The 23,485-nt window shown below is 38.3% G+C and overlaps 1 protein-coding gene across 8 annotated transcripts in view; it reads left to right on the top strand.

Annotated features, from left to right (window-relative positions):
• LOC138106445 (ETS translocation variant 1) overlaps positions 1–23,485 on the top strand; it is a 115,269-nt gene that overhangs the window by 73,701 nt on the left and 18,083 nt on the right. For 6 of the 8 annotated variants that reach the window (XM_069007043.1, XM_069007042.1, XM_069007045.1 and 3 more), the window contains 3 exons: positions 8,922–9,051; positions 10,622–10,810; positions 14,654–14,901. In XM_069007043.1, the coding sequence (XP_068863144.1) occupies positions 8,922–9,051; positions 10,622–10,810; positions 14,654–14,901 (567 nt within the window). The remainder of the gene's footprint in view (positions 1–8,921; positions 9,052–10,621; positions 10,811–14,653; positions 14,902–23,485) is intronic. The other 2 variants (XM_069007048.1, XM_069007049.1) reach the window with 1 other exon arrangement.

Raw genomic sequence — 23,485 nt, 5'->3', positions numbered from 1 at the left:
ATTGATATTTACTGAAAGTTACTCCCCTGATCCCCTGTCAGGTGGCTTACCTTTTTGGGTGGGTTTTTTAATTTTTGTTATACTGAATATAATCAGTGAATGTACTATGCAATTTTCAACTGACATGGTCCTTTTAAATGAGAAGCCAGTGGCTACAAATATCTGAATTATCTCAGTGGTGCCTTCAGCACTTCCAGTGTCAGAGGGCTGCAGGTGTACCCTCAGTAACTAATGAGCATTTCAGAAATTGCAACTGCACAGACAAGCAAATCAGGGATATCTTGCACTAAAAATGGGGATTTATAGCAGTGAACCAATTATTAAGCTGACTGGGTACAACCTCTAATATTGTGCTTCCTCTCCCACGCTAACTGGGAACCCCTCCACCTCTCAGGGAGGGTACATCTGCCATGGCAGGGGGGTCTTGGGTTAGCTGCCCAGAAATAGCTATACTGGCAAAATTTTTCAGTCTTAGCACACAAGCTCTAGAAAAGAACATTCCAGTTAAAGAATGACACTTACTTTCTTTCGTGAGGAAGCTTCTAGAAGAATTTCTTTGCTGAACAGGGGCAGGACCATCACATTTAATTGTCAAATAAGCTGTCCTTGAGGGAAATGACATATGCCTGCATTATTGTGATGATTTTGTTGGTCGCCTCTTCCCTGTGTACAAATGCCCTCATATAAACCTTCCGAATGGGTGCTGATGCAACTTTAATGTGCTTTAGGTACAGTGAACTGTTCTCTGTTTTCTATTTCAACACTTTTTTTGGTCTCAGGTGCTAGTCTCCAATACTTTATATTAATGTCAGATCAGAGTAAGGATAGGGAAAATTATGGTGAATATATGGCATTAACATAATCTATATGATTATGAGAAGAGCAAGTGATTCAATTAATTTAAAATTTATTTTCATCAATGCATTTTTTAGTCTTTTAGTTATTAATATGTAATGCTTTTTGCTTAAAAATTAGGAAAGGAAAAAAACTCTCACTCCAAAGCAAGAGCAAGTTATTTTAGCAAACAATGCTTGCTAAGATGGATGCATTACTGTAGATCTTAATGTCCAGAATTTCCCAATATCAATTGTAGGAAAATGAGCTGTTATTTTCCATCTTGCAACTCCTTGGTAGTAAACAAAAATAAATTCCAGTTTTGCTGCAGTTCATTTTTACCTGCTTGCTACTTTTTCCTAATTCAAATTCAAAATAAATTTTTTTTTCTATTCTCATAACATGTCATCTGAGAACAGTCCATGTAGGCTATGAGGACAAAATCCCACAATTTTGGGCAAAATTCACAAATTTGGGATTCTTTTATTCTTTACCTTTCCCCCATCCATTCCCACCCCCTAAGGATTTTAAAGACTATACTATTGCAAAGTGTTTGTATGATGCAGCATTCGAGTAGACCATTAATTGACATGCACAGTATTGTAAGCTTTAGTCTGGAGGAGAAAATAAGCAATTTGCTTCATTTTGCAGTGTGAGTTCTAACTGTTGTTAAAGTGCATTTGTAGTTGCATATTTTCCAGTAAAGGTGACAGATTACTTCAAAGATGGTATTTTCTTTTTGTTAAACAAGATTCTCAAATAGATCCATCTTGCCCACGTATTCTATTCTTGCCAGTTGGCTTTGAAAGCTGGTGCTTGGGCTCATCGTTCAGAACTAGCTTCCAAAAAATGAGGTCCCATGCTGTTTCTATCTTTTGAGCTAGTAGGGGCTGGAAGGATCTGATCTGAAGCCAAGGCGAAGACTGAATTGATGGAATGATATATAACAGCTCTGCCAAGTCCTGCCCAGTCATGAAGTCCCACTTTCTGGGAAAGAGCACTGAGACAAGGGGTGGCAGAGCATTCTCTGTGTTAAAGGCTATCCAGAGATTTCCTTCTCTGGACTTAGAAAGACCACATAAGAAAGAACTAGCTTTTTATTGAATGCTTTTTCACACATTTACGAGTTGTTACTTTCTTCTGCATTCTGCTTCCCCATTTTCTCCCCAGTTATACATATCCATTTGAAGAGGGAAAAGCTTTCTGCTCTTTATTACAGTATTACACATATTTTGACCATATGTAATGTATCATTGCAGAGGCATGCTTGCACATTCATTATGCTTACTTTCATTGACTCTATGTGCACACACAAATACCCAAACACACATGCAGGCTGTTCCAGGTGAATGGTCACTACTTGGTGAGTCTAGATGGAGCCCAGTTATATTTAGGTCTGAATTCTGCATCTCAAAGGAGTTCTAGTTTTCTAGATGCAACCGTAAAATGGAGAATAATATCAAGATCATGTATTTCTCAAAAAAAATACTTGACAGGAATGCATAGATTCTTCCCATCCCCACCCTCCCTTCCTTTGCTAGCAGCTTCCACTTGTAAAGTAGTGAAAGTTCAGGTCTCTTGTCTATATTCAGTTTTTCTATAAACTGCCAGGATAGCCTCTGAAACCACAGTGATGATACATATCTGTGTGTCAGATATCCAATTTGTCACCAACTTCTTCCAATATCTGGCAAAGAGCAAGACCTAAATGAAATCCAGTTGACTGGAGCTCAGCTAAGATCTGATAGAGGTGACTTTGATAGATAAATGGTTGAAGAACTTGGTGGAGTCTGTGTAGATGTAATCTGTTCAGCCACTTTTAAATCAGTCCACAGTCTTCAAGTCTTGCTCATTCTGCAGCTGTTGCAGTGGTCAGAAACAAAACGGTTTTTTGCAAGAGATCACGTGGAGTGAAAGCAACCGCAGATCTTGCCTCAGACATCCATGCTTGCAGTCACTTCTGTCTTCAGCTGTAGCAGTCTTACATATTTATAGGCTTTTAATTCAAAATCAGTGGGAACAGTTTAGCTGGAAATAAGCTTGATTACCTGCCTTTACTGTCCCAGCTCTCTCAATCTGTCACCCTTCCTACCTGTTGTTTGTATTTCAGGTTTTGTTAATATACTAGGCTGCATACCACATTCAGCAGCACAATAACCTCCAGAGTACGAATGAATGGTCAGCTACATCGAGTACCTGCTTCTGATGACTCCTGAGCATCTCAAAGTTACCAGTAAAACTTCTCATCAAAATATATAGTACAATGAAATTGAAAGAGCACCCTGCTTTGGCACCCTGATGTCTTTAATCTGACGCTTATTAAATGATTGTTGAAATTCAGAGTGCAGCTGTCTTCAAAGGTCTAAAGCTCAAATCATCATGATCTAGAAATAAATAATCAATAAATACCTTCCAGAATGCAGAAGGCTATTGTTTCATGAGTTAAATGCACATTTTTGAAACTTCTTTGGAAAATATGTATAAAGCCTGGCATTCCCTCCTAGAAAGCTATAGAGAAAGTATTTAGTTTCATAGCTCAGTGCATCAGATATGCAAATACCTATACTGAATGTATGATTCAAGTGTTAAGGTGACCATTGCAAAAATAAGGCATTTTAGGACTCATGTGAACCCACAGGGTTTGTGTTTGGATTTTTTAAAAATGTCTACTGATAAGAGCACCCTAGGTCATTTCTATCACCTAAGATGTAACTGGCATTTTACGCTCTTTGATGAACCATTCAATAAACTATTTGAAAGAAGATTTTTTTTTTATTAATGCTTACCTGTTGTACTTACAGGTAATAAATAATTTGTTTGAATCATCAGGTGAGTGCTGTTAAGTCACAGTGAGCGAGGAAAATAGCAAAAACACGAATTAGGGTCCCTGTCCTTAAGTGTATTTCAGTTTGCATTTTGATAGCAGTTTAGAAATGTTATCGCCTGTTTTGTCACAGACATAATTCACATCTTTCTTCAGGCACTGTAAACAAGAGAAATGGTTTAATGGCTCCATAAAAGGCACTCTGTGCTGATAGCTGAGATTAGACCCTTTAGTAATGGATTTTTGTGTGTTGGGGGAAGGGGAGGGCTTGGCAGAGGTAAATGTACTGGAAAAGAATCTTGGAGAGACTGATGTATCTGAAGTGCCTGCTGCATTGCTGTGTGTATCGAGAGATAGATTTAAAGTGTGACAGTGTTGGCTTTATCAGTACAGGGGCCTTTTCTTCTTGCATTTGAAATTTTACCAAGTATTATCTCGGGTCACCTCAGTCAGTCTAGTACCTGGAGTTTCAGTGGTATTAGCTTAAGTATTTTTGCATCTGTCTTTTCATCTTGCGGTTAGTCAAGTCCCCTGTATTCAAATGTGTTCAAGAAATCTCTCAAAATTTACATTGCATATTAAAAATTTTGCCTCAATCAATGATAAAAATTGGTGAGTTTATTTACAGAATCAAGTTTAGAGAATGATTTGAGAGCATAAATTTGAAAAGCAGCTCAGAAACAGCATGTTAGACCATGACTTAGTGTTACTTCCTTTTCTTTCCAGGTACTCAAAGTCCTCAAACTTAACATACGTGAATGTAGTATTACTTAGGAGACATTGGAGTTCACTAGCAGGAGCAAGTGTTGTATAAAATCAACTGCTGTCAATTGATTTTTTACCATATAGTACATGCTCTTGACCTACAAGTGTTGAATGGGACATCTTTGTCTCTTTTGTCAGTGGAGTCAGCATCACCTGCCATTAGCCAATGTCACTGAATTACCAGTTATGTTTCATGGCTTTTAAAAGTATGTTTAAAACCATTCTTCAGAAAATAAAACAAGATTTTATCATGTGTTCTGGGCAGGAATCTGAAGTTTGAAAGTTAAAATGTTACTTTTAGTTCAAAGGAGAAATGACTTGCCACTTCACATAACATATTCCTCATTTCTTCTTCATCTTGAATAATCGTCTCCTGAATTGAAAAATATTTTAAGTCATTGCTTAATGCAGTGCATTTCAGGGCTTTCTCAAAAGAACTAGATCAGTTTTATCTGTACAGAGGTGGTACACTTCTTGTTTCTCAGATTAGAAGGTGTACATATCAGACTCCTCTGAGACAAACCAATTCCTCCTTTGATGTCAGAGTTCTTAATAAAATTGTTCTTCATTTAAGTCTTCTTTGGGTGTTATAATGAACAAAATGTTCAGGGATTAGGCTGTTGATGGATAGCAAAGGAGAAGAGCACTTCTGAAGGAAGGATGGCAGGTTTCACCCTGTGTTTTTGCATGTTACATGTGAGCTTGCTTCATGGTGAAATCGTTACTGCTTTGTATAAAAACTAGGTCTGTACAACAGCACATTATGTATAATAGGCAAGCCCTTTTACTCTGCAGATATAAATAGATATATTTATGCACAGAGAATATGCATACAGTAATGTATTATACTTTCAGCAATTTGCTACAGATGGTAGCAGTCCTTCTGCTTGCCTTATATCTCTGTGTTGGCTTCGGAGATGCTCCAGACAGGGTCTGTGGGGCAGGGGTCTGTTTCTGATACCGATAAGCCTGACTTTGCATGGTAGGTGAGATGAGGTGTTGAAGCCATCCATCTAAATACATATGGTAAGATTGTTTGCCTTTCAAGTTCGGAGGTAGTTATCTGTAAGTAATCACTCGGGATGAAATCTTGGCCCTTGGTCACTTCTTAATAAGATCTTTATTAAAGCAGAGAGCCCGTTACTTTAATAGGGTTGAGACTCTTGTTCTGGGGTTAAGTAAAATGAATTTACCATCAGGAAGAAAGAAGTGGTGAGGAGCTGGTTGTTTAAAATGTCACTTTGTTAATTTGAATGTGTTGGTAGCTGGTATGCTGCACTAAAATTAGATTGTATAAATAAGCAACCCTGCTCTCCTCAAAAGAAAGAGGACTGAGAACATAATATAAAATACAGTTTAGCAAAACAGTGTATGTTTAAATTCTCTTTTAATAGATGCACTATAGAACGAGTGTCACACTAAAATCAGAAGTGACAGGCAGAGGGTTTCAGTGATGATACAAAAGCTGCTTCGAATGTTTAGAATTTTATTGTTAAAATAAGTCTGTCATCTTCAGCCACACTTAGGATATGGTCTGAAAGGGCAAGTAGCCTTCAAGAAAGCCCCCCAAAATTGCAGTAAGTATTTTTATCAGCCTATCTTTTTTTCCTTTCTACCTCTAAAAGTGTACACTTAAGGAGTTACAGATAAAGCTTAGCATGGTGACTGTATCAGGGGACTGCCCGAGGAGGGCTTTAAATTTTACAGCTACATTGTCTTTCTGGCTGTAGTTAAGATAAAGATCTGATATAAAATCACTTTGGTCTGTAATGCTTCCCCTAAATGAAGTGAAGGTGTTAACCTACTTGATTTGATACACTTTACCCTAGCTTATAAAGCTGGGAGGAAGGTGAGGTAAACTTTAATTAAAAGTACAGCACAGATGCCTTCTAGCACTGTGCCCTGTACCTTGCTAGGACTGTACAGTAAGCAAAATAAAATGTACCTCGCAGTTGAGGCAGCAGGCTGGAGCCGTGTTCAGTGAAAGTAATTTAATTAGTGTTGATCATGACTCCAGATGATGGTGATTTGATAAGGAATAATTTAGTACTTAACAGCCTTTTACATGCACCAACTCCATGTGGGAAGGTAAAGCAAATTGCACAAAATGAATGTGCTGCTTTCACTTGTGCCTGTGCCAGTGAGCTGGAAAACTGCCTGTTAGCAGACGTTCAGGCTCTCAGCGCTGTGATGAAATACCCAGCCAGTTCTCCGCACAGGGCTGTAGTGTGGGAGTCTCTGTACTCCCGTTATTTAAAAATAAATAAGGGAAGTAATTTTTCATAACAGATTAACTCCAAGGAAGTAGCAAAGTAAAAATTAAAAAAAAAAAAAAGGAAGTAATTTTTCATAACAGATTAACTCCAAGGAAGTAGCAAAGTAAAAATTTAAAAAAAAAAAAAAATAGAGCAGCATGTGGCCTTTGTGCAAATATGTGATACTGGCTTTAAAAAAGAGTCCTGTTGCAGTTGTCTTTTAATTTTCTGATTCAAGTTAAAGAGATTGCCTACCTTTGCATCAGAGCCACCATCCCAGAGTTGTGGGGCCCATCATATGCGTTAAATGTGTGGCATGCATTATTTGACCATGACATGCAAAAGAGAGTCAGCAGTAAAAGTTCACTAGCAACATCCTGAAACAAACTACTGGATATCGGTCTGTTTTGCAATTACTTTGGAAAGCTGGCTGGGCTGCATTTTGCCATATTATTAAATTTGAGAATCTCTTTTCAAGAAGTCTATATGGTCTTCTTTCTAGTCCAAGTTCAGACAGTTTTATTCAGGAAGAATTCTTTTCTTCGTGTGCTGTTCACATTTTCCATCTCTGTTTCCTAAGTTGCTGTGCTGTGCATATGTATTTGTATATGTTTTATTGTCTGCTTCTCCTTTCTAATCTTTCCACATAACTGACTATTATCCACCAAATATAATAGCTGAATAGCAGTTTTCTGCTAACTCTTGTGAGTTTTGTGAAAATATGTGGCAAAACAGGATAATGTTATGTTGCAGATGACTCAACTCAAAGGCAGTAGTAGAAACTGTCATGTAATAGGATACAAGAGGATCTATTTGTAAAAGAGTTCTGTGAACATTGCCCAACCATGGGAAAACCCATGGCAAAAGTCTGGAATCCAGACCTTACTCACAGATGCCAGAGTTTAGTGGTTCTGATGCTCACTTCTTAGACAGCATTTCATGTATCGCCCCACTGAACACTGGTGTGTGTATGCAGACGCATTAGTATCAGAAAATATGTAGTCTATAAAAAGTTGTCTTTCCCAAGTTCAGGTGCAAGGGAAGGGGCAAGATGCTACTTGATGGTATGTAATGATAGCCTGACTTTGTGCTGAGGTTGCCTAACAGGAACTGCTGCATGTACCTGGATTTTCATGGAGATACAAGTGTCTATGTCAGGCAGGAATGTGATGTTCATACTATGGTGTTTTGGTGACAACATCAAAAATCAATGATAAAATTATCTCTGATTTCTAGGCATCTCAGAGTTAAAAAATGTATTTACAACCTCATTTTATTTAAAACCGGACAGGTGTGTTTTCAAGCTCTTACGTACCTGTCTTTTAGTCCTTTGTCCTCCTAGCCACTTACTGAGGTTTTCCAACGTCAGGTGAACTTTGAATTTTCTTCTGCTTTAATTTTAGTTAAAGTTGGATATGAAATAAGGAAAGCTGTCTGGCGTAAACTAATTTGCTGGTTAACCTTGTCTTTACCTTTGGCCTTTTTCTTAACACAGACCAACTTGTGCTTCTAATTAATGCTGCATTTCTGTCACACGCCCTCTGGGGTTTTTTTTAGCTTTTAGAAAGTATGATCTTTTTTTTTTTTTCAGTTTGTATCTATATCACAGTCACTATTGAGTTTGGTCAGGCCAGGATTTTATCACGTTTATTTTTAAGAAAAATTACTTAAGCCATTTCTTCTGCATTTTTTTAGATGTTACTTATAATTAAAGGTGCACATAATCATACAGTTTCAAGAGTTTTGTTGCAAATTTTCAAGCATTCTGTGCGACAAAAAGATTACTGGTCATCTACTTGAGGCTGATATATCTGAAATTTGTTTTGGAGTCATTTGTGTGGCACTCTTTGAAGTGGACTACTGTTGCATTTATAGCTAAAAGCTACCTACCTCACTGATATTACTTAGAAACATTTGGTGCCTGGGAAGTATTTTGCTTCTGACAACATTTACAGTAGTTAAGCCAAATATAAGTGGGCTGTTATTTTCCTGCTAATGAGATGGGATGCTGGCCATCATTCTATTAAACAATAGAAGAGATAATAGCCAATGTGAAGGATCTCTGGTGCCTATTTTTCAGTTGACACTCAAAGAATGATTTGAAATGTTTATTTCCTATATTGTTTTTATTATTACAATGGTTTAATTAATCATGTGTTTAATTAGCAGTGTCTAGCTTACTTGGGAAAGCTAATTGTTGATATTGTACTTGGGTTTTAATTGCATTTTCCTTCTCTTTCCAGTGGCTTTTCATGGTCTCCCTGTGAAAATCAAGAAGGAACCCCATAGCCCATGTTCGGAACTTGGCTCCGCTTGCAGTCAAGAGCAACCATTCAAGTTCAGTTATGGGGAAAAGTGCCTGTACAATGTCAGGTAAAGCAATCAGGAGCATCTTTGCAGTGAGAACTGCTGATTTAAATGAGGACTGACTAAAGAGTAATAAAACCATAATAGAGATCTTATAAAAGTTACCTCTTCAGCAGATAACAGACTGATGAGATAATGCATTTAGCTGATGAACACTGATGGATTTGTTTACAGTTGTATCAAACACTTACATAATCACTTTAAAGCAGTGTTTTTCATGAAAATGCACATCCTCCATTTCTCCTCCATGGGAGATAGCCAGAGTTTATACCCAGGGTACAAGCGTGGAATAGAAGGAAGGAGTATCTTGTTTCCTATGAGCTGTGTTGGAAGTACTTTCAAAATGCATTATGCACATTAGGAAAGAGAGATCTGTGTAACAGGCAAGAGATTGGCAGGTCTGAGCAACACATTAGGTATCTGACAAATTTTGCAGATGTTGTATGTGTATATTCATGGGTGATTACCTTTTAAAACCGTGTTTTGTTAGTCCCTGCATCTTTGGTACTTACCCAAAAGCAAGTTGTTTTCTTCTATAGGCATAGATAATAAAACTGTTATTTATTTGTGGGGGGTGGAGGGGCTTGGTACCTCTTCATTCCTTATTGACTTTCTTTTGGTTGCATTTACATGCCCCTCCTTCCGTTAGTGTCAGCAGCAGTGAAGGATTTCTTATTGACATCTCAGTCTATTTTAGAAACTTTCATCTGTGAGCTTTGATTCTCATTAATGTATTACAAAAACTTAGTGCTTAAAGCATTATAACATTTAACTTTTTGGATATGAATAGGGGGGAAAAAAAAAGGAAAAGACTGGCACCTTTGCCAGTCATAAGGAGTGATTTTGGTTTCAAAAATCAAATAAATCCATTGATGGGTATTTGATGGGTGCTAGGGGACCTGACATGGGAAAGTATGCAAGCTTGTGCTTACTATATTCCTGATGTCTGCATTTCTCTGGTTAGAAACAGGGATGATCAAAGTGTTCTCAAGTCCTTTCCTGATTTGAGACACCTTTGAAAATAGCATCTATGTATTTGTAGAACCAGCAGTTTATTTTTGAGAGAGAGGGGTAAAAAAAACCTGTCGGGAGAGGCTGCTGACATCCTAGTATGGGCAGCTAAGCCAGCATACCATTGTTTTTCTGGGTCAGATCCCTTCCCTCTGGCTGTATTGTTTTACTGTCTCACTTTGTGGTTTGTGCAAAAGAAAAAGTCTTGACAGGCACTGTCAGCTCTTTGTGCTCTAGTCCAGGTGCTTCTACTTTTATGTATTTTGTATACCTCCTGTTAGAATGTGACTGTAAGACTGAGTCCTTTAAAAATACACTTTTGTGCCCCAAAGAAAAAAATGCTCTGCTGAATCGCTGGCCTCTAACATGACTTCTTCTGTGCTCTTCTTAGTGTAAAGTAGAGAATTCTTCTGCCCCAAACAGGTTAATAAGTTAACTATAATCAAAAGCTTCTAAATGGGGTGCTTGTGGTGACTTTTTTCTGGATGTAGATGCTATGGTTTTGGTTTTTCTTCTTTCTTTGCAAAAATTAACCTGCCTTGCCTTTCCCTTGCCTTACTAATAGTGCCTATGATCAGAAACCACAAGTGGGAATGAGGCCCTCCAACCCTCCAACGCCATCCAGCACTCCCGTGTCACCGCTGCACCATGCCTCCCCAAACTCCGCTCAGACTCCTAAACCTGACCGGGTTTTCCCTACCCACCTCCCTCCATCCCAGTCCATTCAAGACAACAGCTTCCCTATGGATCACAGGTAAAACACAAAACACGTGAAGGACCCATGCAAAAGGTGTTTCAGTTGTGGCTACAACTCTCTTATACAGGGTAGTACTGGCTTCCTGCCTGCAAGTATTCCCTTTTAGGCTGGGGGATCAAGGTGAAAACCAGCAAGGTTCATAGTGTCAGAAATGTGTGTGTTTATGAAAGGCTGGCACCCAGCTTGGTGCACTAGTGTAGGAGTTCATATTGGCAGTGACAGAATTTCATTTACCTGTTGGTTCTGTCTCGTGAGGGTGATTGCAGTATGCTGGATAATCTCATCTAGGCTCCTTTTCCCACGAAAGGTTGGACCCGATAGTCTTTCAAGGTCCCTTCCAACCTGGGCTGTTCTATACTTCTGTGATTCACTTGAGGCTGGAAAGCCCTATGAGGTGATGAAGTCACTAGCAAGCATGTTCCTAACTATAAATATCTGGCCTCTTGCTAAGCAGTTCACCTATCTAAGTGATAAGTGGCCATGTTACAGTGTTCCTGCCTCAGAATATTCTTTGGAAGAGTGGATCATTTTTCCAAGCCCTTTTGTAATATAGCATTTCAAAAAAAGACGCCAACAAAAACCGTGCTTGAATAACATTAGTCTGAGTAAAAGCCACAAGAGCTAGAGACTAGAATTAAAGCTTAAACTGTCCTTAAATCACCCTGTTTTGTTTTGATATGTTAGAAATCCCCAGACAACTATCTTTCTTAGCTCAGTTTTGCAACAGATATGCTCAGTGGATTTCTCTGTTTTTTCAGTCCAAACACTTGTTTGTGGAATTCTATTTACCCTAACCTTTATTGCATGAACCTGTTTCTGTATGCTGAGTTGTGATTTCTCTTGAACACTTAAAATTCCAATGGTGTGTAAAGAGATATATGTTCAGAAACTTGTCTTACCTCTTAACCATTATCAAATTAAGAAAAGACCTGAAAAGAAAAACAGTTGTTAGGAGTGTGATTTGCATGCTTCTGCTCTAATAAGGCCCATTATCTCCAGGGATTTGCGCAGATCACTTCTGAAGGAGGTTGCTAAGGTTAATATTGCTGTTTTGTGCTGCGCTGAGATAGCTTTAAATACCACCACAAACCCTTCTGGCAGTGAGGAAACACTGAATCGGCCCCTTCACCTGCCATAGTCCCTATCTCCTCCCCAGCTGTGGACTGTGGTCTAACCACAAAGGCCCCCAGTGAAGCCAGGCAGTGGTTTAGATTACAGGATGGTGGATAAATGTGTTTCTGTATATACAGCAAAGTCAAGCTATCAGGAGACTGAAACTGACAGAAGCTAAATGGCTTATGTGCAGAGAACAGTAGTAAGATTTTTCAGAGGAAAAAAATCTTTTGTTATAAAGCAACTTGCAAAGATAGCGCTGAACCTGTATGTCAGTCCTAACCTGAGTATTTGTAGACATTTGCTTACACCTTAGTATAGTTTCTGTACCCATAACTCTTGCTCTGTGCAAGCTTTGTGGGCTTTTTACATGATTTCTGCTCCCTCCCTTCCCTGTCTTTGATATTCATGTCCTTTAGGGCATTTTTCACTAATACTTCCCTTCTACTATAGACCATCATGTGTTCTAGTGAAATCCAAAATAGCTGACTCAAGCAAAAAAAAAACCAAAAAACTCATTTTTCTCCTTTTTTAAAGAAAGGTGGAATTATAATGGAAGATATTTTTTTCTCCATTTTCTTATTTGTTTTGAATCTTCTGTATGAAGCAAACATGTACTTCATATTTTTGTGATATTCAAATTTTCCTGATTTATAAGATGAGCTACTACTACAACATGTGTATTCAGAAAATGTCATTTAATCAAATGGCCTGCCTATATGAATTCATATATGAATCTATAATTCAAGGCGCAATTTTTTGGAACACACATTGGTGGCATAAGATAGCAGTAGTATCTGGTACATACAGCCCATACATCTTCATACAGGCCATGAGTATATGAACGATAAGTGGTCCTAACAAGTACCAACAGGAAACAAATCCACTTGTATAAACAAATGGCTTGATTCCATACAAAGCTTCCAGTACAACAAGTATTATTAACTTCCTTTGAGGCTTTGTGAGTGAGCCTGTTTCTTATTTTATCTTCAAGTTGCAATTTTCTGATTCACTCCTTGACAGTTCTTAATGATAATTTCTGCTTCTTTTTTTGGCTAATGAAAAAAGGAAAAGAGGGAAATGAATGCAGTGCCAGTCAGCCTAACTGTTTCATAATACATTTGAGTTTCTAAGTTTATTTTCTGCAGGTGTAGGTGGAATTGCAAAACCCAATGTTACAGTGCAGTACTCTTTCTACTGCAAAAATTATAGTATTTACAGCAGCATTAGAACAATTCACTTTGTTTCCACTGCTACATTGTAATAGTTTCTATCTTTGTAGTTTCCACAGTATTTATAATTAAGCTGTGATAGTAAATATTTGTCAGAACAAGTTACAGCAGTATTATGACAGATGGTAGTAGAGTTCAAATTGTTTCAGAAACATGTACTATCTATGTGATGATAGTCAAGGATTTTATTGCTTGTGCAATCAAACCCCTGCATTGTGCTTCACTCACACAGTTTTCTCCAGGAGAAAGTCTTTTGCTTGCATGAACCAAAGCTGGTTCAGATCCAAAGTACAGGAAGCACAAGAATGATCAGGTCTTCATTTCTTTAGTGTGACAGTAAGAAGCTTCCAAAGAAAGGCACAAGTTGGGTTCTTTTGTTGGTTTTTTTTGAGTTTTTTTACATGTGTTTTATTTATAGCAAGTGATAATAGGACTAGTAAGCAGTTTGTTGCAAGAACATTGCATCTGCCATTGATTAGTGTGGGCACAATATTACTGCTGTGGTGGTTACTACTGTGGTAATCTGCAGGAGGTAACAGGAAGACATCATGCAGTTCATCAGGGTCCAGTGGGAAAAGAGCATCCCTGTATTCTTCTGTATGCTTCTGAACCTGCAGATGTCCAAGTAATTACATTCAGGACTTTTAGTTCAGGTAGATAGGTTTTATGGAAGAAAAAACAAGCATAGATTCTTGAGAGCAGCATTGCATGTAAATTAAGTTAATTTAAAACTGAATTATCTTATTTTATGCCAACTAAAGAGCATTTGGGAATAGCAAATGGCAGCATGGCTTGTACAGATTACAACTTTCATGTAGAAATGACTAAGGGGAAAGGTTAAGGCAGGAGAGTAATTAATTCTTGTAGCAAAAATTTGTACCCTCTCCTTTTACTGGGGTGCTGACATTCCCTTCCTGTTACAGTTGGAATGCAGTGCCATCCTTGCGAATCGATCTCTCATGACACTACCCCTGAGAGGACAGAACAGTGGGCTTTTACCCTGGAATGTTTCCAAATGTTAGAGCAGACAATACTCTATTCAAAATGTGTTTATTGTGGTCAGAATGGTTTCCGTGTAACAGTAAGACGGGTAAGAGTGAATTAGAGTACGAGCAAGATATTTCTAACACTTGTGAAAGAGCAGATAATTCTGCTTACACCTCCTTCATGTTACTGTGGTAGAATGTCAGTCTTTCTACTGTTTTGAAGCTGGTGCATTTCCTGTTTGCCTCTTCTGTTGAGAGAAGATATTGAAAGCAAAGAGGATGTGGTGGGGACAGGTCTTAGAGCTGGTATTAATAGGTGGGATTTTTGTTTCTTTGCTTGCTGCTGTTGTACAATGAAAGTGATCCTGATGGGAGCACTTGGCTTGATCATAAGCAAAATGTTTGTTACTGAGAAAGTAATAACAGCCACTAATAATGGCTTGTGAAGATCTTTGGGAAATGGAACATAGCTCAAGTGCTTTACATGACCTCTCTAATCTGTGTTCTAGATTTCGCCGCCAGCTCTCTGAACCTTGCAATTCTTTCCCACCTTTGCCTGCAATGCCAAGGGAAGGACGTCCAATATATCAGCGCCAGATGTCTGAACCAAACATCCCTTTCCCGCCTCAAGGTTTTAAGCAGGAGTACCACGATCCAGTTTATGAACACAACGCTATGGTTGGCAGTGCAGCCAGTCAAAATTTCCCCCCTCCTCTGATGATTAAACAGGAACCTAGGGATTTTGCATATGATTCAGGTAGGTGAGATTCTCCTTTAGTTCTGCATAACAAAGGGGTATATGGGTCCAAGCCAGTGCTATTGATGTTTTGAGCATATGAATTGAAACTTGCTCTTTTGACACATCTCACAAATTATGTCTGAGACAGCTTACAGAGTACTAAGATTTCTACATAATACCGTGTGACTCGTGCCACCATTGCTTGCTCTTTAAAGGGTTTCATTTTCTAGAATGAATTTTCTAGAATTTCTCTGTCCAGAAACTGCACACATTAAAGAAGTTGAGGAAGAAAGTCATGGGTGCAAATCTGCTTTAAGTGGGAACTTGTTCTGTACTATCTCATCTTTGACTTCTGAATTTGTGTGCTCCATTTTATGAGTTTTTCCATTTGTCTGCCAGAAATAGAGGACTCTTTCTCCTCTTGCTTGCATTACTTTAAATCAGGAGTAACTCCACTGAAGTGGGGTTTATACAGCTATAAAACCGATGAGGGAGAAGAATCGGCCAAATTGGTGTCAGCTTCTCAATTTGTGCATGCTGCAGTGTTTTGTGGAGGTACATAATCTGAGATGCCAGGTTGCTGATGTAGAGAATACACTGTTGCTATTAATAATGTTTGTTATGGTTGTGCTTATGGGGCAACTGGAATGGAACCTTATTGCTTTACAGACAGTACAAAACAGAGGAGGTGGTGGCAGAGTCTGCCCTCGATAGCTTCTGATCAAAATTGAAAAGATAAGCAAGGATAGAAAAATAAATCAAGGGAATAACATTGTAAATGTTTGACACAATTGCAACATAATATTTATATTGTATTTGGGAAAAGAGAGAGAGAATTAGGAAGTCAAAAATGAAGTTTAGTAATGAGTACCAAGTAACAAGGCGAAGGAAACTACAAAGAAGAAATCTGGAAAGGTGGTATGGAAAGAAGCTGAGTTTAAAACATGTGGAGTGCACTAGGTGGGGTTAAACAGTTGATTGGTATGGAGCCAAGAAAATGCAATCAAAATGTTTTTCAGTTTCAGTGTAAGTGATTTCTGCAGCTCCTCCTCAGTTTCTGCCTCAGTCCTGTTTTGTGTAAGCCACACTTTTGAAAGGGAGGGATTTCAGCATGTCCCAGCTATGCTTCTGGAGGAGGGTACACTGCTTTCATACACACCCATGCTGAGGTGGGCAGGGGGAGTGGATGGCTCTGTCTGACTTCACTCTAACTCCCTCTTCTTCTTGGTGCTGCTGTACTCCCAGGGCTTTCCTTCTGGTTTAGTCTCTGGCTAGATGCTTTTGCAGTTTATTTTCCAAAGGCTGCATGGCAGCTGAGTTGATGTGTCCTTTGAAATTTTAGCTCATGACAAGCTATCTTGCAATTTGATATAGTTTAGAACTGGTTTTTTATTTTCTTTCTGTAGCACTGTCTATTTGGTGGGGTATTCTCTGGTATCCTTAATGTAAAGTGCTTGTTACAGAGTTGATCTCGATGTTAGAATGAGGGGAATTTGGAAAGTAGAGCTGCCTTTTCCCTTCTTACTCTTGACAAGCAAAGAACCAATCCTTAGGTAAATTTGCATTAGCCCTATACAGGAAGGGGATCAGGGTGAAATATTTCTCCAAGCTGAAATATAAAACAAGATGAAAATGGATTTGAATTACAAGGATCAGATCCAGAACTCAACCTATTCATTGATGAAGGTTCTGAGATCTGTGGCTTTGTGGAATTGTGTATCTCTAGTCCTACAGAGCAGTATGGGAGAGACTGTGTAGTTCATTTGGCAGTGGATAATAAATGGGGGACTGCAGCTTCAGGCACTTCCAGTCCCTTGCAACCTTCACAAGCATCCTTTATTCATCCTGCTAAATTGAAGGTCAAAAAAAGGCCCTTTTGTAAATATGCTTCTTATTTGGCTTGGAAGTGGGATCTCCTTATTGCATACTGTTGCTTTAAATCTGGATTGGCTGCTAGCATTCATCTTTTTTTGGAATATTCTGTATGGAAAAAAGCAGGAAATTTTATTCTGAAATGAAGATGTACAAACTTGTATCCAGTCCTGTCATGCCTATTTATTTTGTGCCAGCAAGAACAACATTCCACTTTATAATAATGATCTTCAAGCAAAGTTGTTGCTTCTTTTGTAGATGAATGATTAGTTTTTAAAAATGTAATAGCTGTGTAACCAGTGGTCATGAAAAATTAATCTGTTGGTATCAGGAAGTACTTTTATTGGCCTCAGAATCACTGCATTTAAGTTGACACATCTGTACACTCCATAAATTGCAGTCAACAACTGTGGTCTGTTGATATTTTGTCTTGTTACCATCTGTTCTCTAGAAACCATCATTTTCAATCCTTGCTAAGAGTACATTAAATAACCCCTTAGGAAACATAATGTATTTGTCACTGAATCATTGATTTCATTTTTCACCTATGGATGTTCGGGGAAGGAGGGATGCCAGAGTAAAAAGTCTTTTTTTTTTCATTGTATTTTATGGCAGCTCAGACAAATATATAGAAACATATTTAAAAAGTTCATTGTAATGCATTGAGATGTTCCTTTTGGGATGTTTTTGAAAGGGGCTCATAAAAGTTCACTGCTTTTGTGCACTATTCTTTTATACTTTGTGGGAAGCTGATGAATGAAAAGCATTATTATAGAATGATTACAACTCTATTAAAACATGACATTAATTATGACATGGGAAATGGCAGATCAATTAGTTGTAATTGTAATTGCAGGTATGCAATTTCTACTGCAGAATAGAGATAATGGAGATGTTTGAGATAATGGAAAAAGAAAAATGTCAACAGAGTAGAGGCTCTTCTTTATCCATCCACACTTCTAGAAGTCACAGTGCATCATATATGTTCGATCAGACATTTTCTGCCATGTACCTTTTTTTGTTCATGGCTGACAGATGTATTTAGTACTTGATCTACCAACTTTAGTCACAGAAGTGCAGCCAGGGGCATACAGAGCTTTGAGATTTTGCATAATTAATGAATGTACTTCAAAAGGCTTCCTAAGACCATTGTTTACAAGGCCTAATAGTGGGCATTCCTGTACAGTTAGCACTTCTAGAATTCAGTGAAGTGTTCAAGTACTTCCAACAAAAAGGCCAAACTTGATATGGCTTGTCTCTTCTGGGCTTTATTTTTGAGCAGGATCTTCACAGGCTTAATCCTTCCTACATGATGTAGTGTATTTGCAGATATACTAAGGTGTGACTCTAGTTGTATCTAGTGTATATCAATTAATACTAGAAATCAAGTTTTTAAATGACAAATTATTAAGTTTAAATCTCATATTTGGTTTTGCCCAATTGAAATAGTCATTTTGGTTGAGAAATTTTTGTGATCATGTCTTTGGAAACTGAAATTTGTCATACAATAGTAATGGAGATAAACAGAGGAGGAATTGTTGCTTCCATATACTTCTTACTGATTGCCAGGAATTTTTCTGTTGAAATTTAGATAGATTCAGTATTTTCTGAACGTGTTAGAGGCATTAGCAGGGCTATTCTCACAGTTTCATTTCAGGGTTGCCTCACAATTAATACGCTTGAACGGACATTAGAAAATTTGGATTCTCTCCCTGTCACTTCTGAGACACTAGTCACATCACTTAAAGAATGAACTTTCCAGACAGAATTATTAGCCTCCATGTCTTGCTTTCTGAATTGCTCATCCCTTTAATTCCTGAAGCCTCACAAGCAAATACCTTGTGTTTGCATGTGAGAATGGATGGGGAGCTGCCCTTCTGTTGAGAGAAATGAGCGGAGGCCGAGAGACAGACATATAAACCTGTTTGTTTTGGATACCCAGTTAGAACTGTGTGATTTTTAAAAGAACATTATGTACTACATATGTTCCAATCATAACTCCTAGGGACTTTCTTCGTATTTCTAGATGAAGAAGTACAGGAACACAAGATTAGGGTCTCAGTGTAGGCAGTATAAAAATACATAATACGAAAAATCTGGAAGAAGCAATGCGGCTACTCTGGAAAACCTTGTTGGAGCTGGAATGGGCTTTACTAGGGCCTAAAGTTGACCATTCAGCTGTATTATCTTTTCTTATCTTGAAAACTTCTGCCTCGTTACATAGACAACTTCCAGCCCCTGTAACAAATGAAGCAGGGGCTCCACCTGCTAAGGTGTTTGCAGCATGGCTCTTCCTCCCACAAATAGTTTTGACCTGTGCACTCAAGACAAGAGTGCCGAAGCAAAAGGCTGTATCATATTTGCAGCAAATGATTTGTATAAAGTTCATGCAGGAAGTTGTTAATTGCAGCACTTATTAACCTCCTAAGTTTGCTCTTACAGGTATAGAATGTTAGCATTCTGCCAGCCAGGTTATAAATGCATTTACCTAATGATGGGAAACAGAATAGAATGCAAGAGTCCTCTCAAACAGCTGTTGAGGTGTTTCTTGAAAAGGAAGTCAGTTGGTATTAATGTGGAAAAAGACCCCTAGTAGCACATCCTTCACTAGGCATCAACCGACATATTCTTAAATTTGGGAGTCAGCAGAATAGAATAAGAGAAAGTGTTGAATTGAAATTTCAAGGGGAATAAAATTATTTTTTCAGATTATATTTATTTGCAGGTTGCTTCCCCTCCCCCCTATTTCTTTTTTAAACAGTTGGTTATTTTGTTATACTTCTGAAGGCAAAGTTTAGATATTTGGAGATGCTAGTGTAAAGAGAAAAAGTCAGTCAGAGACAGTGCTGGTTTCCTTTTTCCAGGATATGCTCTAGTGCATTGACCAGTGCAGCATTTAAAGTGACATAACTCATGGTGCTTCTACTACTGTTTTTGATTATATTGGCTAATTTTTGTACAGTGTTCTGAAAACATGAAGTTCTGTGTGAGTGCTAAGTATTATTACTGCTATTTTTCCCTGGAAGATTATTTCACAGACAAATAGACTTCACAGTTAAGAAATATTTCTTGATCATAAGCCTAAATTTTCTCTTTGACCAGTTCCATTCCCTTGCTCATAGCTACACCTCTTTGTAAACAATTTCTTGGTATTAATGTACCACCTCTTAATCACTGTAGATGGATTGCGTGTATGCTCTGTCAGTGTGACTCGTTGAGATCTTGTATCTTGCTTCAAAAATCTTCCAGCTGCTTAATCTTTTCCTCAAATTCTCTCTAAGTTTCCTTTTTTTTCTTTTTTTTTTTTTTTCCCTTTTTTTATCAGGCTGCAAATACTTGCAGTATTTTTGAACACAGTCTTGTAAAATGCTCGGTGAAACAGAACTGACTCCATTCTTTTCCTGGATATGGTGCTTCAGTACACACTTCTCAAAACTGCATCTCCTTATGGCCTTAAAGAAATTCTTATACACACAGAAGTACAATTGTTCTCAATGAAAATCCAGATGGCATAACGGCAGGAGCGGAGAAGGGATGAGGTTTTACTCTTGAGTTAGGAGGTTTGAGAAGTCTCCCCCCCTCTATTTTGGTTTTGCAGTTTTCCCTGTCATTTAAAATATTTCATCCTTGTATTTTGGGAACTTGTCTTTGCTGTATTGCTTCAGTGAATGAGTATGGATTTTGTTCAGTAGTTAAGCTGCGCTGGACTTTGTACTTGCTCTTAAAACACAAATCTGCTGCAGGACCCTATGACAGCAGAAAATAAGAGATCCAACAGGGAAACTTGAGAAATCTGAACTTCAGAAGATTGCTGTGAAAGGCAGAAATTTAACTTTTCACTTGCTTTCAATCTAGCTGATTTCTTCTCTTCACAATTTCTGTCTGAAATATATCTGTAGTTAGAATTCAGTTTGTAATGTTATCTTTGTGAACAAAGGAAAACTTGAATACCAAGTCAATGTGAGTATATAGGCAGGAGACCATACATGTATTTTTGTTTTCAAAGCAGACAATACAATCTGAAAAATTGTCCTGCAATTCCTGTTTTTCAAAGAAATGGATAAATATCCTGTAAATCTACAGTTACAGTAAGTGGCACAGGCTAATGATTTGATTTGAGGATTGAGAGCGCAGTCTGGATTTACTCTTTGTGCATTAAGGCAGGTCAAATGGACACAGGCTGCATTTTAAATCAGTAATGGAAGGCTGAAGCCTGCCTTAAACCAATCACATCAGCCTTGTCCAAGACCAATTGATCCCGAGAGACTGAGCCCTGTGAGCATAGCTTTTATATGAATGGACTCTGTGCAGCCTGAAGTTTCATTCATAAAATGGATGCTGAAGGGAAAAAAAAAAAAAAAGCCAACCCACACACGCCAAACCCTGGAATGTCCATTTATGCGGAGCTGAAGGGTGTAGTGTTCCCTCAGCTGCTGCTTTTGCCAGTTGCCTTAAAGTAATGATTAATGCTGCTTGGCCCTGCCTGCCTGCAACCTGACACCATTTATGGCCTTGGTGTGTTTCTAATGTATAGTGAATGAGAAGGCTACATTCTCAAATCAGAAACATAAACAGGAACTGGTTGGTCTGAATTCCATTCAAATATGTCACTTCAGCCGTGCAGTGTTTGTCCAACTTCGATTTTACAGGCAGGGGATGGGGCGGGGGAGAAAAAGCAACACAGACATTTTTGCAGTAAGATTACCAACAAAAGGAGAGAGGGAGAGAGAAAATACTGCTGTCTTTTGTTGAATTCAAAGGACAGCAATGTTTAAGGTACATTTTACAGTTACTGAGGTTAATAAAAGCAAACACACGATTTTAAAGTATGCTCAAAAGATCAACTCCATGTGGAATTTCAATTCAGAGCTGAATGTATGAGCCTTTGTTTTCCTGTTCTGCTGTACAAAAAGTTACACATCTCCTAGACAGGCTGTTGACATCTGGTCTCACAAAATGCATTAGATGTTGTCATAGATCTAAAAACCAAAGTTGTGGAAAGGAAGCTGTTTGCTTAAGGTTTTTTCTGTATGTGTGTAGTATTTCCACTTAGACATGAGCCGGTGGGGCCAAACCTAATTCTCTGACAAGTTTTTGTGAAGTGATATGTAAGAAACTAAACTTTAAAAATTTTAATTAGCTATTTTTTCGAAGGAAGTCTATGTGTATCTATGAGTGCACATACTTGTAAGTTTGGTTTTTTTCCTAGATTGCTGGTGCAAAGGCTGGTGACAGAGAAAATGAATAAAACCTTCCGTTCTGAATGTTTCTAAGTTGCATAATGATTTGGGAAAAGATTGCTTAATTTTTACATTGATTTTTAGAGAAGTTGTCTGTTTTCACCCATGTAATTTCAGGGCACCTACATTTTTCATGCTGAATCTCCTACTGAAAAAATAATGCTGACTTTTTTATTGCCAGGACTTTACCAATTTGTAAGACTCTGCTCATTACATAGCTTGTGAGGGGATAATGCTTTTAAAGGTGGTTGAACTAAAACTTGATCCACCAACATTTGAGTGGTAAAATATGCTCAAGCAATTCCTGTATAAGGAGATTGTAATTAGTTCCAGTATTTCTACCTGAATGTTTTCTTTTGGGGAGATGTGAGTTTTAATCTAAATGTGTTCTGCAGGTTTAAATATCCAAAAGAAGAATTTGTTCCTTCTCCCTGCTAAGCACAAATCATGCATTTTTCTTAGTGATGCCTGGTGCTACCTTGGTGACATGTTGCGATCTCGTTTGAAGAACTCCTTTGTTACCTAAAAAGGTCCTGTTTTCTGGTGATTTCATTATTATCTCCACCCTTGAGCTGGTCAGAACTTTTCAATGGTGTGGTAAACAGCTGCTTTCCACCAGGAGGCTGAATAAGTTTCAGTGGTGGATGAAGTGCTCCTTTGTAAACAGTTTGTCGGTGCTCTTGGAAATCCACGAACAGAAAAGTTATTTGCAGTGGGATTGTGATGTTTTAAGTTTAATGCCAAAAGTATGATGTGTTCTAGTTTGAACATTTTATTTTTAAAGGCTACTTTTTTTCCTCTGCACTTGGTAAAAATCTCTCCCAGTACACCTACCACCTGCTCATGTAGCAGAGAAGTGCTTGTACTGTGCAAGAGAAGCTCTGTAAGGCACTGAAGGGATGGCTGGTGTGTTCCCAGTGTGTGTAGCACAGGGGCAGGCTGGCACATGGGAGTGACACCTGGGAGCCAGGTTTGTCCCAGCTACCTGAGGGGCTTGTGCATGCCCTTCTGTACCCAGTAATACAAAGAGAGAGAAGCTGCATGTGCTGCATTTCTTGTCTATGGGAAGACAAGTGCCGCATTTAAGTCTAGCTGTATAGACACATGAAATCTGAATTGCCGAAATAGGGGCCAAAATTTGCATAATTACTTTTCAGACCAAAAGGAAAATTTAGAAGGATTTGATATAAGTGAAATTGCAGTGAAGTCCCTTCAAAGTTTTGGGGAACAACTCCTTTCGGAACAGTTCCTTATGGAAACTACTTCTAATATAACTTACTTGGTAATAAAGTATAAGTGCTAAAAGTGGGCAGGAAAACTGTAAGAAGGTTCCAGCCTTATTGTCATCACTTTGTTTTAAACCTGTAGGGAAGTAAGCACGTTTCACTATGAGTTGAGGTGTTTGGTGAATTTGAATGACTTGTTAACAGGCTCCCTGACTAAGGCAGCTGCCCACCAGTGCACCACAGTGTTCACCTGAGCAGCCACAT

The sequence above is a fragment of the Aphelocoma coerulescens genome, chromosome 2, assembly GCF_041296385.1.
Source record: "Aphelocoma coerulescens isolate FSJ_1873_10779 chromosome 2, UR_Acoe_1.0, whole genome shotgun sequence".
Taxonomy (NCBI): domain Eukaryota; kingdom Metazoa; phylum Chordata; class Aves; order Passeriformes; family Corvidae; genus Aphelocoma; species Aphelocoma coerulescens.
This window is presented reverse-complemented; position numbering and strand designations above follow the sequence as displayed.